The 17421-nt window shown below is 44.4% G+C and overlaps 1 protein-coding gene across 3 annotated transcripts in view; it reads left to right on the top strand.

Annotated features, from left to right (window-relative positions):
- DDO (D-aspartate oxidase) overlaps positions 1-16601 on the top strand; it is a 31610-nt gene extending 15009 nt beyond the window's left edge. For 2 of the 3 annotated variants that reach the window (XM_048844815.2, XM_075126645.1), the window contains exons 2-6: positions 3609-3721; positions 4646-4820; positions 7099-7207; positions 10699-10875; positions 15453-16601. In XM_048844815.2, the coding sequence (XP_048700772.1) occupies positions 4649-4820; positions 7099-7207; positions 10699-10875; positions 15453-16020 (1026 nt within the window). In that variant the 5' untranslated portion in view covers positions 3609-3721; positions 4646-4648 and the 3' untranslated portion in view covers positions 16021-16601. The remainder of the gene's footprint in view (positions 1-3608; positions 3722-4645; positions 4821-7098; positions 7208-10698; positions 10876-15452) is intronic. The other variant, XM_048844816.2, reaches the window with a different exon arrangement.
- The last annotated feature ends 820 nt before the right edge of the window (positions 16602-17421 follow it).

Raw genomic sequence — 17421 nt, 5'->3', positions numbered from 1 at the left:
CTGGCCCCTGCCCCCTATCCACCCCCTCCCAATTCCCGCCCCCCTCAGAATCCCCGACCCATCCAACCCTCCCTGCTCCTTGACCCCTGACTGCCCCCTCTCAGGACCCCCCACCCCTAACTGCCCCCTGGGACCCAATCCACTATCCAACCCCTCCCTGTCCCCTGACTGCCAGGACCCCTATCCACACCCCCGCCCCCTGACAGGCCCCCCCAGGATTCCCATGCCTATCCAACCTCCTCTATTCCCCATCCCCTGACCATCACCCCTGAAACCTCCACCCCATCCAACCTCCCACTGCTCCCTGTCCCCTGCTGCCCCGACCCCTATCCACACCCCTGTCCCTAACTGCCCACCGGGACCCCACGCCCTATCCAACTCCCCCGCTCCCTGACGCCCCCCCCCAGAATGTCTGTCCCTAACCGCCCCCCTGGGACCCCACCCCTATCCAACTCCCCCTGCTCCCCATCCCCTGACCGCCCCCACCCCCCTGAACCTCCTCCCCATCCAACTGCCCAGTGCTCTCTGTCCCCTGACTGCCCCTCGGGATCCCCTGCCCCTTAGCCAACCCCTCCCGCTCACCACCCCCTTACCATGCTGGAGCCAGCCATGCCGCCACGCTGCCCAACAGGAGTGGCGGGCCACAGTGCTGCCTGCATGGTGGCATGGCTGCGGGGGAGGGCAGAGAGGCCGGGGGCTAGCCTCTCCGGCCAGGAGCTCAAAGGCTGGGCAGGACGGTCCCGCGGGCCGTAGTTTGCCCACCTCTGTTCTAGTCCTTAATCAAGTAAAACTTCTATTGACATCAGTGCCTCCACGCATTATATATTATCATCACAGTGAACATGGGATAACATGCTCAATAACTATACACTTCATAGTTGAATATCTGAGCTATCTTATATGCATTGGCCCAGGGACTACATTTTCTGGCATATTCTGACAGTGCTGAGCACACACATGGTGCCTAGTGAATAATACAAATCATGACTTTATGGACTTTTGGATGCCATTTCTATTCTTTTTTCTGGAATTGGCCTGGATACAGCTGAAACCCTAAGAATTTGAGGCATAAGCACATCTGGTACTCATATAACACTTTCTCAATCCTTCGTTTTCTTGAACTCTCAACAAAAAAATGACAAATGACAAAAAATGACAAACGATTTTCAGTTAAAAATCTAAAATTGCAGAGCAGCCATTGCTCTCCAACTCAGCCTGGGGCAGAACCTACCACCCCTTGGGAGTTAAGTGATCTTCTCTCATCTGACTCTCATTCTTCCTCTCTTCATCTTTCCTGATCTCTGTGATGTTTTTCATGCTGTCAAACATGACATCCTTCCCCATTGGCTGGGACCAATTGCTGGAGTCTCAGAGAACTGGCCAATCAGTTTTCTCCCATCTATCAGAGTCCTCTTTTTTTTTGCAGCTCACAGCAGAGAGAGAGAGGATGGTCCAGTGAATAGGGAGCTAGCCCTGAAAGAGTACCCCATGGACTTACTGTATGACCTCAGGCCAGTGCTTTAGGGACAGAGTTTCAAAGGGTTTTAGGCACCCAAAGATGCAGCTAGGCATCTAGTGGGGTTTACAACGCACCTAACCTTCTAGGCACTTTTGAAAATCCCGCTAGGGGCCTAAATACCTTTGAAAATCTGGCCTTTAGTCTTTTTCTGCCTGAGTGCTGAATCTGTACAATGGGAATAACAACAAAGTTCTGCATCACAGAGGGGCTGCGAGGAGAAATAGGTTAGACACTGTGAGGCGCTCAGATGCTGTGGTGATGAGGCCACATAAACACCATGGGTAGAGTGGAACTTCTCTGTACCACTGCTATCCCTTTGCTGGATTTTGGCCCCTTCTTTTCATCTACACCCCTCAAATCTCTCTCTTTTCTGAATGTAAACTTGGCTCTGAGGGCGTGGCTGTATTTCTTCTGAGTTCCCTGTGTTCTCCAGCACCCCACCGCTCCTGCCCCAGAGGGATTCCTGTTTTACAAACTCATATAAGGACTTCCAGTTCCTTAATTTAATTACCAGCCCTTTCTTATCTTAATCACCCTGCCTCTATTTTTAAACCACATACTGACTCCCAGCCTCAGTCTGCACAATCTGGGAGCCCCATCTTTCTTCTGGAGAACTCACATTCCACACTAATCCTGTGCAGTTAAGAGCTCCACCTGGGAGCACACTTCCTGTATGAAATTCAGGGGGGGCAGGAGCACCCCCCCCCCAATGGTGCCCTTGCCATTGTCAGTTTCTGCAAATCCCTCCATATGTCAATCTATGCAAATCTGCTGCAGAACTCAGAATTCTCCTGCATGTTAAAGTGTGTGTGTTTCATTCTTGCTCTGATTGCATATTTTATTTTTGAGGCGCATGAGCCATTCTCACTGAAGTAATTAAGTTGTGTGGGCTTTAGCCATAACTTTGCACCAAGTTAGGGCTTGTCTACACTGGCACTTTACTGCACAGCAACTTTCTCCCTGAGGGGGTGTGAAACCCCCACAGCGGTGCAAATTTCAGTGCTGTAAAGTATCAGTGTAGACAGTGCACCAGCACTGGGAGCTATTCCCCTCGGGGAGGTGGGTTTTTTATAGCACTTTAACATTGCTAGTGAAGATGTGCCCTTAGTTTTGTGTGTGTTGGAGGACTGACTCTCGGCTTTCATGAACTGTAGTGGCAAGTGCAACAGAAATGTTTGTTAATGAACACGTTTCAGCTTGATTCATCTGCACTGGTGGAGGACAGTAGATGTGTGGAAGATGCATATATCAATCCTCACCAGCAGGGACAGCTGTGGGCTAAGGGGCATTCCCTCCCAGGCAGGGCAGATAGTTTTTGCCCTGTTGCCCTCCCTGCTGTTTCCATCAGTGGAGGGCAGCTTTAAAGCAGTCCACTGGAGCCCAGTTAGCAGAGACTGCCCAGCAGGGGGCTGCAAGCTGGTGTCAATTTAGGTAAGACCAGCTCCTTTGTGATAAAACCCTGTCTGGAGAGGATAAATTATGGTCAAACCTGAGCCTTTCCTGGCCTGGTTCTCTCATCTTTCTGTCCTGGCTACGAGGAGGTCAGTTCAGAAATTCAACCTCTGCTTTGGCTCATCAGAATCAGTGAGTGTCAGACAGGACAATGGAGGAGGAATCTGGGTTAGTTCTCTGGCTGGTGGATGATGTGTACATACAATGGAGGAGCAGGATCCTGTAAGGCCAAATGTTTTGCAGAGACCCAAGATGCTCTTTGAACCTGCTGATAGCAGAACAATGTTTCCACTAGAGCTGGGATTTCTTCTTTTGCATTAAAAGTTTAATTTAAAAAATGACTTTTTTCCAAAACCACTTGCTTTGCGCAAAAAAATTGTTAACATTCAGTAACTTTGTTACTGAAATCATTTTTGAAGTAGTTATCAAAATGCTTTATTTACTCAAACCCGTGTTCTTACTGAAAACTGGGATTTTGGTCAATGAAAACTTTCAGAAAAGGTTAGATAATATTTCAGTAAAAATTGTTACATAAAATGGACCCATTTCAAACCCTGAAAAATGGCAAGAGTGAAATGTAATTTCAATTTTTCACTAAATCGTTTTCCTCTTTTGCAAACGTCTCTGGTTCATACAGGTCCGGTAACCTGGCAGTTTCTATGCGCAGATGGTCCTGAGTTGCAAAGCTTCTGTCCATCTCAGAATTCTTCCAAATTTAGGGTTGGAGTGATGATTAAATATTAAGTAAATGTAAGTGCTTCGAAGACACTAAACAGCATAAAAATACAGTCAGAGCAAGGAATGGGCATATGCTTAGACTGCCCAAGGGGCATCAGGTCTTCTTGGCTTGATGGACTTACCGTTTCCTGGTTTATGCAAAGTCCTGAACACCTGCAATTCTTACTGAGGTCAATGGGGGTGACCTCAGGATTGTACCCTCATGTACAGAGGAGGACCCATTAATCTGTGACCTAGATAACAGAATATTTATGCATACCCTAGTTGGAGGGAGGCACTGGACTAGAGCCATTGTTGTCACTCTAACCCTAGGGCCGGAAATGTATTCTTAACAATGTCAAAGCACAGAAGGATTTTATGTCCTCCTCTCCCTCCCCACGCCCCCTCCCAAGGCATAATCAAGACAACAGGGACCAACATCTCCCTGCAAACAATTTTTGGATGGAAGTATAGAAGCAGTTATTCTATACCCTGAAAATGTAAAGTCTATTTTCTGGGACAAAAATCAGCAAGTAAACTATTCTCTAAGACAAAGAATCAACTAGAACGTATGCTAGACAAAGACATTTTCCATCTTATATCTGAACCCCCACTCTCAGTATTTGTTTATCTATATTGTGTTTTGCTTCATTGTTTAGTCCTTAACTTGCCTGCTCTCTCTCAATACTGAGAATTGTAAATATTTTAATTCCATTTTCCCTAAGCCTGGAAAGACCCATGCCCAGGAATAGACCTTATGTGCCCACAAAGTCCTGTGGTCTTTAGTAGGACTACTCACACACGTAAAGGTTTGTGGGATCCAGCCCTATTGTATTTTCTGACTCTTGTTTACAATAGATTGCAGAACTAAGAAGAAAGGACTTTTAAAAAATTGCATTGGATGTGACACCTTAAATAACCTGTTGGAATTCTTTTCTTCCCTCCTTCTCCTCCTAGCATATGGCTAAGCGAAAGATCGCAGTTGTTGGTGCTGGGTTGATTGGCCTCTCAACAGCAGTGTACATTTCAGAATCTATCTCCAAGTGCTCTGTGACTGTAATTTCGGACAAATTTACTCCCAACACAACGAGCGATGTAGCAGCCGGAATGCTTATTCCACACACTTATCTAGGTGAGTGAAACCTCTGCTCAGCTCATAGCTCAAACTTCAGAACGATGTGGATTAAAGGTTTTTTAAGTTTAAACTTTCTTCAGATGATACCAAAAAGAAATTATTCCACTTGATAGTATTCGAATCTGATTAGTTTAGAATATGTCTGCAGTCTTTATTTTATGACCAATCATAAATTATGCCAAGGAAACCCCCAGTGTTTTGATGCTTAATCACCTGTTCTTGTTCCATTTTAAGTCCTAAGGTGTTTGGAGATATTTTCAGCTCTTTAATGCTCTACATAGTGTGTGTGTGTGTGTGTGTGTGTGTGTATCAGACAACGACCCAGGGATCTCTTCATGCCAATCAGCAGAGAGCACATATGGATATATGCAAAATAGTTCACCGAAGAGTGACATGTGAGGTGTATACCAAGAATCTGTAGCCCACTGGTTGTCAAAGTCATTTTGAAATGTATGTATGTATGTATATATACTAAAAAAGTTATATTCTCAAGGTCTTGGAGTTAAGGCAGGTCACCAGGAAGTTTCATACCTGGAAATGTTCCTTTCAGGAAGGAGGCAGCAGACACCGATCTCTCTGTCTGGTTATTTGTGTAGTGTATGCCTCACCATGTAGCCCTATTTGCATGTTGAGCCATGCGCAAAGGAAGAGATTGTGAAATCTACAAGAGACAAAATTCACAGGATGGAATAAACAGCAGAGGTGTCTGCTTCAGATTAAAGACAAAGGATTATTAGTGTATATCTGCGAGTACAAGGAAACAGACAAGTAGACAGCTTGTCTGTCTCATGAGAGGAAGGTTAAGGCCAAACCTGGCTGTAAAATGCTACAGGGATTTTGGATGAGCAATATTCTACAAGACATGAGTGTATCTTGTTAATTAAGTCTAGGCTCTAGAATGCATGTTATGCTTTTGTTTTATATATAACCATTTGTTTCCAGTACTACTTCTTGCTGCTACTTGAATCTTTGTGCTTTGTTAAATAACTGTATACTTGATTTCACTATACACATGTCTGTGCTGTGTGTTAAGTGCTGTGAGTTAAATGAATTAGTGATCTGAGGTGGAACTGATAAGCCGAGGTGCACTGATTCTTTAGGGCAGCAAGGGCTGGACCCTCCAGGCGGATGCTCAGAGAGCTGAGGTTTGGAGTGTGCCTGTCGCTAACCTGTAGAGAAACAGCAGGGCCTGCGAGGCCTAGAAAGAAATGCTTGTGTTGCCTGTAGCAGGGAGCTGATCCCCGGCAGGCACAGACAAGGCTTCCTCATGCTAAGGGCAGATGATAGCAAGGTGACTTTCAACTCTGGGCACCCCCAGGAAGCGGGTCAGTGTGCAGACGTTCGTGTTAATGAAAGTACTCCTGTTTCAGTAATTACTGTAGTCTGATGTTTGCTGAGAGGTTAGATATAATTACATAGAATACCCTGGCCTGCACTGGGGAAGGGTTTACAAGGAAAATTAGGAGAGATTGTGTCTCAGGGATGGGAGGGAAGAAAGGGAAGAAAAAGAAAAAAGGCAGGAATCACTAAATTAAAGGCTCCTCCAGCAACTTTAACCTGACTGGCACACCTTGTATATTTTACCATATGCATTTTAGGACATGAACAATATATTGACCTACGCATGTAACCAATGTCCCATAGGCAGAAGTACTGCCTATGGGAAAGAGGCTGAGTTTATGTTGTTCTAGGAAATATAACTTTCATTTTCTTACTTTTAAAATTTAATCTTAAAGTGTCCATCCTCAGGCCCTGATGACTTCAGTAGGGTAGGATTATGTGCTAGTGGATCCCAGTGCAGGATTGGGGCCTTGATGTTGCAGTAGGATATATTTTCCACTAATATATAGTTCAATCAGCAGGGTATGCATTGATTTTTTGGGATATAGTTCAGTCTTGTAATGTGTAACGACAACATTAAGTGGGTAAATATGAAGGCCGCAACACTGCAAGCTGCTAAGCACTGTCATCTCTCTTTGAAGACCAATGCAGTCCTGGAGAGTTGAGGGCAATTAGCACCTTATAGGAGGCATGCATTACCTTATAGCACTGGACTTTATAAATACTAAAATAGAGGTTTAGTTCCCATGTATTTTGTGTGTTCAGGACAGTGTATACTTTTACCTGGTCATATACAAAGTTTTACTAATGTAGAAAATTTACTATTCCTGGTTTCTCTGATGCCTACCTTTCTCAGCTGATGTGGGTTTGGGAGTCTTTTCCTGATCTACCGTCTCCCTCCATTTTAGTTTTTTGCTTTATTTCATATGTACAGGCATACCAATTCATCAGCAGAAGCAGTGGATTAGGGAGACCTTTGACTATCTTTTTGAAATCAATAATTCATCGGAGGCTTCAGATGCTGGCATTCATCTGGTGTCTGGGTAAGAAAGGAACTCAAAATAGGTTTTTAGTATTTTTATGCTATATACTGTAATAGGCAGGGTGACACTCCATCCAATACTTAAGGGACATTCTTTCTCTGGAGTCTCTCTTGTGACCCATATTTAAAAGGAGCTACAGTGTTAAGATGCATTTGATTACATGAAGCGAGTTTTCAAGCAAAAAATCATTCAAAGGCTCATACAAACAAAACACTCTGGGCTGGTGTCTCTTAAATATAAGTTGTAGCCCATATCTTCCCTACATTCCTCCTCCTTTAGTTGCTTGAAATGTACGTGGTCATCCTAGTAATGGAAGATGGAACATTGTAGGATCTTTCAGGTATGGTAACTAAATATAAAACACAGTAGGTTTGCTGCCCACCATACCTACAAAGATTTGTCTACTCAGTTTGTGACTTTGCTGGCACCTGGAAGAAAGTATGATCAGGCACTGCATGAAGATGAAGCCAAGAAGCTTGTAGCCTTTAGAAAGGGAGCCTGAGTCAAGCCTGGTCTACACGACAGGACAGAGTTTGATTGACGTAAGGCAGCTTACATCGACCAAGTTATATCAGTGTCTACACTACAGCTTTGCTCCTGCCGATGTAAGTGCCCTACTACATTGACAGAATAACTCCACTCCACAAGAGACGTAGGGCTTACGTCAGTGTAGTTAGAGCAACGCAGTGTCTGTGTAGACACTGCAGGTTACATACATTGGCTGTCATTCATGTCAATTTCACAACTCTGTGCTAGAGCCGTGAACTTGAGAAGAAAACTTGGCTCATAGCTTGGGCTGTCACCCCAGCTGCCTCTGGGCTTCCCACTTTGAACCAGGCTGCCGCCCAGGCTCCCCACTGTCCCCAGGAGCCCAGCAGCTGCTCCAGCTCCCAGCAGGGAGCTGAGAGCCCTAGGGGCAGCCAGGCTCCCATGGGAGAACAGGAAGCTGAGAGCCTGGGAGGGGTGGGGCAGCTGGGCTCCTGGTGCGGAGTTGCGCATGGAGCTGAGAGCCCAGACTCTCAGCTCCCCACCCCCTTAAGAGGGTGGAAGTGCTCCTGGTATGGACATGTGCGACCAACAGAAGGAGGGTAGTGTGGACCCTGAGTAATTACCATGGTGGTTCTAAGTTGACCTAAAATAGGTCAACTTAAGTTTGTAATATAGACATGCCCTTAGTAGCTACTCAGTGGAGGTAGAATTAGTACTTTCCTAGGAGTGTTGTGTAGAAAGCTGGGGAAAAGTTTGGATTTTAAAGGTGGGGGGGAGAAAAGGTGTTAGCTATAGATGTTAAATGGGGTAGTGTAAGCTAGCGGAGTCACCCCTCCGCGTCTGAGGGAGGCCTCACCTCCTTGCAGTTTGGGTCTGCTAAAGCCTTCTCCAAACAGGAAAAAGGAGGGAATCCGCCATTCTCAAGGGGCCCGTCCTTCAAGCAGGGGTGGGCCACACAGGCTGGGCTCTGGCCTGTTACCAGGGAGAGCTGTAGCAGTCTGTCCGCCTAGTTGTTAAACAGGGCGGGGTAGTCAATTGTCAAGGGTGTGGTCTGCAAAGGGCCAGGGCAGCAGCAGTTTATCCACCCTGTCACTAGGCAAGGTGGGGCAGAGAACAGCCAAGGCTCTGACCTACAATCAGGTAGAGCTCTTGTAGCTCACTTGCTCAGCCTTTAAGCAGGCTGGGGCGGCAACCAGCCAGGGCTCTGGCCAGCAGTCAAGCAGCACTACAGCATCTATGCATAAGTGCCAACTTCTGCTGGTGGATGCTCAACCCGCCTCTGCCCCCAGCCCCGCCACAACTCTCCTGCCCCGCCCCCATTCCAACCCCTTCCCCAAAGTCCCCACCCCAACTCCACCCCCTCCCTGACCCTATTGGACTCCTTCCCCAAATCCCCAGCCCAGCACCTTCCCCCCTGAGCAAGCCACATTTCCGCTCCTCCCCTCTCTCCTGGAGCTTGTGACGCTGCGAAACAGCTTGTTCAGAGCAGCAAGTGCTGGGAGCTAGGGGGAGAAGTGAGGACACGGCACGCTCAGGGGAGGAGGCGGAGGGGAGGGGAGGCGAGGCAAGGCAGGGGTGGGGAGGGGAGCTTGCCTGCCTGTGGGTGCAGAGCACCCACCAATTTTCCCCATGGGTGCTCCAGCCCCAGAGCACCCACAGAGTCGGCGCCTATGACTCTATGCGCCCTGCCTTTGAACAGGCTGAGTCAACAAACAGTCAGGGCTCTGGCCTGCAGCCAGGCAGAGCTGTAGCTCCAGTCCAGGCTATGGGGCTCCAGTTTGGGGTGAGCACCACACTCAGTCAAGGGGACTCTGGTTTGAAGTGAGCAGAGGACCATAGGTCTCCTGGCCTACAGAGGGGGAGTATTGCCACCCCAGGGGTGGGGTGACATGGGTCCACCCAGCTCCACTGTGTCCCAAACCAGGGCCCTAACAGTGGTGGAGTAGTCCCTACCTAGTCTCTACCCCTCAGGCGTACCTGGATCCAGGGGTCAGCCTCAATCTCCTCTGGGTACTCTGCCAAGGGTAGCGGTAGCAGCATCTCTGCACCAGGAGCATCAGGGCTCCGTGGAGGCTCATGCTAGTCCCTTGGGCAAAAGCAGTTTTTGGTGCTTGCCTCTGGCATCAGAGAAGAAGCATCTATCTCCTCCAGCAGCTTCCTCCCAACTGAGCAGCTGGGCCAACCTTTTATAGCTCCCCTTCCTGTCCCGTCCCTCTGCTTCCAGTGTGTGGGCGTGGCACTTCTGGCTCCTCCCACCAGGCGGTGTGCGGTGTTCCCTCCATGTCTGCAGCTGAGGAAGGCTGCACCTCCTCCCTACAGGCAGGAATTCCAGAGTTTAAACTCTGAAGGGGAGCAAACTTTGTACCTTACCTGGAGATGAGCCCAAGCAGTGGCATTGTGATGCAGATCTGGATTTGAGCCCATCTCTAAATTTAACTTGGTGTGGAATTTAGTTAGTGAATTCATGCGGATTAACCTAGAATCTCTGCAACAAGATTCCAGACTGGAGAGTAAATGGAGCACAGAAAGGATGTGGTTTTAATGGCCCATGTTGTCATTCTCCAGTACAGTTTTAGTTTTAAATGAGAACCATGAAAATAAGAAGACACAGGACACACTGGACTGCTATTTCCTCCATCCCTCCACTCACTGCATTTAATGTATTTAACCCTGTGTTAACCTGTTATTCTCCCTGGTGCCCCCTCTCTCCCCACCCCATTTAGTGATTTTTAGCTTGGCTCCATTACCTCAAGCCTCACTCTGCCCTCACCCCTACGTCCAAGTCCTACTAAGACTCCCCTAAATCTTATGGCCAATTAAATAATTATCATCTGTGACTCACGAGGTCTTTTACTTTGTTACTTTCTATCTGTCTAAACTCTAGAGATCCTGCTGACCAATGGAAGAAGATTGCTAATATTTTTAAATTAAGATCAAAATGAATTGTGTCACATGAACCCAAGCGTGTCTAAGTTTACCCTGTTCTCTTCCATGTCCTTTAGCTGGCAGATCTTTAAAACCATTCCTGATGAGGTGTTACCATTCTGGTCTGATGTTGTCCTGGGATTTCGTTCAATGACTGAAGAGGAGCTGAAGAAATTTCCACAGCACAGATTTGGTCAGGCTTTTACTACACTGAAATGTGACTGCCCGTCCTATCTGCTATGGTTGGAGAAAAGGTTGGTTTTGATGGGTATAGCTGATATTTCCTGAAAGGAAAGGCTTGGGAATATTCCTTTGATTTAATGGATTTTAAAATCTTTCCTTCCTTTCTGGGACAAATGGAGACTGATCTTCTGTGAGTTACCCCTGTGTTACATATATATCCTCTTTTGCAAAAATTTAAAGGCCATGGGAATGAGCTTCATTAAACCTAAGGCCGTTTTTCACGATTCTGGTAGTGTCCAGATGTTTTAAAATGGAGGAATGTTATATTTACCATTTTAAAGCCCCATTACATGGGCAGAGTGTTGTGAAGTGGCTTTAATGTAACTGAGAATAAGGCCCCTGTTTTCAAAATCTTCTAAAACTATCCCTTAGACGCTCCCTGCAGGGTTGGTGCACAAGGGAGCAGAAGGTGCACAAAGCCTCCCCTTCTTATATCTGCATGCAATGACAGGGTAATTTCAGTCCTGAGTGCAAGGACACCTCCAGCCAGGGGAATAGCCACAGAAGCATTAGCCTCCCCAAGTAGGCAAGGAACCATGGTCCTTCTCTTAGTCAGTGAAACAGAGCTGGCTAAGTACACCAGGGAGCCTATATACCTTATATCAGGCTGACTCAGGTACTGCAGCTGCAGTCCCCCTGCAGATAATGCACACAGGTAGATGATGATACATTCTGGAGCTCTTGCTGGGGCAATTCAGCACCATCCTCAATGAAGGACTGTGTCTTAATGGCTCAATCAATTTCTTCAAGGGAGACATTCACTGAGCATTGGGGGAACTATCTTATGCATGACCTGATCCACATACATTTACATGGGGAATCATGCAGGATTTGGATGTGGAAAGCGGATTTCTTGAGAGCAGCCATATTCCTGGTCCTGTCCTTTCATAGATTCATAGATTCTAAGGCCAGACAGGACCGTTGTGATCATCTCCTCTCTGATCTCCTATGTAGTACAGGCCATAGAACTGCCCCCAGATAATGCCTACAGCAGATCTTTTGGAAATACATCCGCTCTTGATTTAAAAATTGTCAGCAATGAAGAATCCACTACAAGCCTTGGTAAATTGTTCTAATGGTTAATTACTTTCACTGTTAAATTTTTGTGCCCTATTTCCAGTCTGAATTTGTCTAGCTTCAACTTCCAGCCATTGGATCATGTTAAACCTTTCTCTCCAAGATTCAAGAGCCCATTATTCAATATTTGTTTGTCATATAGGTACTTACAGACTGTAATCAAGTCACCGTTTAGTTTTTTTCTTTGTTAAGCTAAATAGATTGAGTTCCTTGAGTCTATCACTTTAAAGCATGTTTTCTAATTCTTTAATAATTTCTCATAGCTCTTCTCTGAACCCTCTCCAATTTATCAACACCCTTCTTGAATTGTGGGCACCAAAACTGGACAAAGTATTCCAGCAGTGGTTGCACCAGAGCCTAATATAGAGGCAAAATAACCTCTCTACTTGTACTGAAGATTCCCCTGTTTATGCATCCTAGGATCGCATTAGCTCTTGTGGCTACAGCATCACATTGGGAGCTCATATTCAGCTGATTATCCACAACGACCCCCAAATCTTTTTCAGAGTCACTGCTTCCCAGAATACAGTCCCCCATCCTGGAAGTATAACCTACATTCTTTGTTCATAGGTGTGTACATTTAGCCATATTAAAATGCATATTGTTTGTTTGCGCTCAGTTTACCAAACAATCTCAATTGCTTTGAATCAATGACCTGTTCTCTTCATTATTTAGCACTCCCACAATGTTTGTGTCATCTGCAAACTTTATTAATGATTATTTTATGTTTTCTTCCAGTATTGATAAAGATGTTAAATAGTGTAGGGCCAAGAACCAATTCTTGCAGGACCCCACTGTGAACAGACCTGTTCAATGATAATTCCCCATTTACAATTACATTTTGACACCTATCACTTAGCCAGCTTTTAATCCATTTAATGTGTGCCAGGTTAATTCTAGTGTTTTAATCAAAATGTTATGTGACACCAGGACAAACACCTTAGAGGCATCTATGTAATCTTGTAATCTCATCAAATTTGTAATCTCATCAAAAAAAGATATCAGGTTAGTTTTACAGGATGTTTTCTATGAACCCATGTTGATTTTCATTAATTACATTAACCTTCTTTAGTTCATTATAATTAGGTCTGGTATCAGCCACTCCATTACCTTGTCCAGGATCACAGTCAGGCTTACAGCCTATAAGTACCCAAATCATCCCACTTGCCCTTTTTAAAAACTGCACAATGTTAGCTTTTTTCCAGTCTTTTGGAACTTCCCTAGTGCTCCAACACTTATTGAAAATCAGCATTAATGGCCCATCAAGCTCCTCAGCCAGTTCTTTTAAAATTCTTGGATGCAAGCCATCAGGACCTGCTGAAATGAAAGTTAAAAATGTCTAACTTTAGTAGCTTCTGTTTAAGATCCTCCAGAGATACTAGTGGAGTAGAAAAAGTGTTATCTTCTGTCTTTTCTCTGCCACAAGTCAAATGAGCATTCAGATGTTCCTCATTTGCCAGTGTGTAATTTCCAAAATACATCCCACCAGCTCTTGAAAATGGTAAAAGATGCTAATGCTTTGCAAGCCTTTGCCACAAACCAAAGGTGATGTTTTGAAGCCTCTAGCCTCACTGGTTTTGAGCTATGAAATGACAAAACCTGTCAGGAGAATTTGAAAATCTTGGAAAATGCCTCTTGTTCCAACCTCTGGAATTGGCTGGGCCAATTCATCTCTGATTTGGTCAAAAACCTCTCTTCTGCCCAACTCACCTCACAAACTATTCTGGAATCAGGAGCAGAAAGGAGTAAAAAAAATCCAGGTACTATCTTTCTGTATTATCATCTTGTAGAAAACCTTACAGAAATATTTGCATGTGCAAAATGCTTGGCACAAATGAAGGCTTTAAAATGTATGCCTGTGAGAAAAAAGTCTTACAGTTCATATTTTTCCTTCTGAAGACCAATTCTCCTCAAACCACATCAATTTCAAAGAATTTTAGCAGAGTCAGAAAACCGATCCTATAATGTGTACGTATAATCCATTTAAATACGCTTAAAAAGAGCAAATAACGTTTAACATTTCACAGGCATAGTGACTGGATACGAGGTGATTTGATGTTAGGTAGTAAAATGTGTGTCTACATCTTGGAACAAATTGCTAGATAATAGGCTTGTTTGATTATGTTCCATGCCACTGAACCACATAAAATAACATTTCTTGTTTTTTAGCAGCAAGCATGAGTGGGAGTACTCTAGCCGACTTCTGTAGTGTCTCACAGGAACACACGCCTTGTCATGTTTCATTGCTTAACTGATACTGAAAATTGAACTAAGGCACAACTAAATCACTGACTCCATTTAGTATCTGTCAGGCTGCTTCACCACAAAGGCTGTGTCCTTATTCCTGTTTCAGACTCTTCTCATTTCCCAAAGGATGTAGTCTAATAAGATGATCAAGTCCCCCCCCTCGTCCCCCTCCCCCCACCCGGTGAGTACCAGGAAAGAGAGCATAGTAAATATGTACTATTTTGCAAACCTAAGTGATCTGAACAATATTTATGGTACCTTGCCTTGGCAGCACAAAAGCATTTACTATACCCTCTTTCTAGGTTAGCTTTAATGTCACAGTTCAGGAACTTTGTCCCTCTACCTTGTCTGAATTCTGCAGAATGTTTAGTAGTTTTTGTACAAACATATTTTTGCAAAAAAGATGACAGAATCTCAAATGCTATGGGTGAGATCCCACTAGAGAGAGTTAATCTCTACCTATTAGACAGATTAGGAGCTGGTCCTGCAGGGAGAACCCTACATTTAAGCCATGCTCAAAATGAAGCTTAGATTGAGATTTAAATAACAATAAATGTAAACCCTAGGAAGAGGATGAGTTTTTGATGAAAGAATGGCATGCATGCCTAACGTGCAGTCAAACAGATCTCTTTACAGATATTAAACCAAGTCATCCCATCCTACATGAGATCGCCACTTTAAAACACCCAGAGTAAATTGAAGTTAATACCTGCTGTATCTCACTCTCTATAAATGAGGCCTGATTCCTTTCTTCCTTATGCAGTTATAAATAGTGTCATATTTGATAGCAACCCTGAAGACAGAGTGACATAAGTGATGAATTTGGCTCAAGTAACAGGTACCTTAGAAATGTATGTAGTAAAATACTACTAATAATATAATAAATACTTGTATGATGTAAAAGTCATATTTTGCCCATCCTTAGGCTGCATGAACTGCTCAGTTTTGGAGCTGTCATGAGAATGAATTCATGAGATCTCTATCACATCTTTTTTGCCACAGCATCTCTGTAATATTTGTACACCTGGTATATTTTGCCCTGTCCAATCTTATAAACAAACGAAGAGCCTTTTGTTCGCAATGTCTTAATTCCAACAGCCAAATCAGACAAGTCATAAACAAAAGCCCTGTGCTATCTATCTCTGATTTTTCTTCAATTTTCTATTCTTCTGTGTCTTAAAGAGTCTCTTGACTTGCGTAAAAATTATCAAGGTGATTTATTAATAGTTAATTGTCTTGCTTTACCTCCCGTGTTTCTTTTTAGGTTGAAAGGAAATGGCAGCCAGGTGTATGCAAGACGAATCAAAGATTTGTGGGAACTACATAGCAAATATGACATCGTTGTCAACTGTTCAGGCATTGGATCCAGAGAACTCATGGGTGACTTGGAGATATACCCTGTCAGAGGTCAAGTACTCAAGGTCAATGCTCCTTGGGTGAATCACTTCATCCGGGATGGGGATGGCTTAACCTATATCTATCCAGGAATACACAATGTAACATTAGGTGGGACAAGGCAGAAGGATAACTGGAGCTTGTCCCCAGATCCTAGAAGTAGCAAAGACATATTTGACAGATGTTGTGCTCTTGAACCCTCACTTCAAAGAGCCCAGGACATAAAGGAGAGGGTGGGTGTGAGACCATCCAGGTTAGCTGTGAGACTGCAGAAAGAGATACTAGTCCATGATGGGAAAAAACTGCCCGTGGTCCACAACTATGGACATGGTTCGGGTGGCTTTTCAGTGCACAGGGGCACTGCCAAAGAGGCTGCTCGACTGGTGGGAGAATGCATTGCTGCTCTGGAAGGCGCCTCTTCAAAGGCAAAGTTATAATCACTGGGGCCTCCTTTTCAGTTATTGGTAGGCTATAATAAATCTACTAGTAATACCTTTGGAATGTTATTCTATAAGCTGCATGCCACATTCTGAACTGCAGCCAAGTGCTTGTTTTGTGAAAAGTGTTTGCCCACAGGTGAGAGGGTGTTTTTGTCTTTCACCATTTTTCTGTGTCAGTTCACTGGAGAGCATAATGATTGTCTGGTTTCACCCACATAGCCGTTGTTGGGGCATTTGATGCACTGGTTGATGTACAACACATATAAGAACCAAGGATCTTGAAAGGTGTGCTGTGGGAGGTATAGATTCGATAGAGACACTAGTTTTATGTCTGTTTACAACCATCTGTAACCCCAAAAATCCTCCTTTGTCCCATGACTGTAGAGGTGTTAATGGGCCATTTCATTTTGAATGGTCCCTTGCAACATGCATGAACTGCTGTGCTTAACAATCTGTTCCACCTTGTGACACTCTGATTACCTTTTACAGACCTGAAGAAAACCTCTATGTAGCTTGAAAGCTTGTCTCTGTGTCTTCCACCAACAGAAGTTGGTCCAATAAAAGATTATCTTCTCACACACCTTGTCTCTCTCATATCCTGGGACCAACAGGGCTATAACAACACTGGAAAACAACAATGGGTGATTTCATATGGTCAGCTGAAAGGTACCTTCTCTCTCATAGATCATATCCAGAGGTTGGCCAAAGCACAACGACCCTTCACTACGCCATGTACATGATGACAAAGCACCTACTGATAAATTTGCTGTTCCAAACTCTCTTCCTTTTCACTGTCTTCTCTATTCACTTTCTTTTATTGCAAAACATCCTTTCTTTTACCAGCATATTACTGCAGTCTGTGATAGTCACTGCAGTTGGATTCAGACATGCAGGTACCCAGCATGAGCAGCACAGAAAATCCCTAAGGGAGAAATATTTTACAGAAAATCCTATAGCTGTGATTACTTCTATGTAATATACCTAGGGTTAATATTATGCCCATCACTGGGTAGCTGGCACTATGTTAAGTGACAGGGTTTCTGTACTGTAAACAGCAGAAGGACACTGTACATCAGCAGGCTCTAGATTTTGATATTGGAAATAAAACAATGTTCAGTGGGTTTGAATTACATTTGCAAATGGCTGTCTCCATTTCCATGCATCCGATGAAGTGAGCTGTAGCTCATGAAAGCTTATGATCTAATACATTTGTTAGTCTCTAAGGTGCCACAAGTACTCCTTTTCTTTTTATGGATACAGACTAACACAGCTGCTACTCTGAAACCTGTTTCCTCTTTGGGGCTGAAACCTGCATGCACAAAAATGTTCTCATGAAAAGTGCCAGATTGACAAGCCTAAGCCTAGATAGTAAAGTCCTCTCTTTACCTTTATAGAACA

The sequence above is a fragment of the Caretta caretta genome, chromosome 3 (genome assembly GCF_965140235.1).
Source record: "Caretta caretta isolate rCarCar2 chromosome 3, rCarCar1.hap1, whole genome shotgun sequence".
Lineage (NCBI taxonomy): Eukaryota > Metazoa > Chordata > Testudines > Cheloniidae > Caretta > Caretta caretta.
This window is presented reverse-complemented; position numbering and strand designations above follow the sequence as displayed.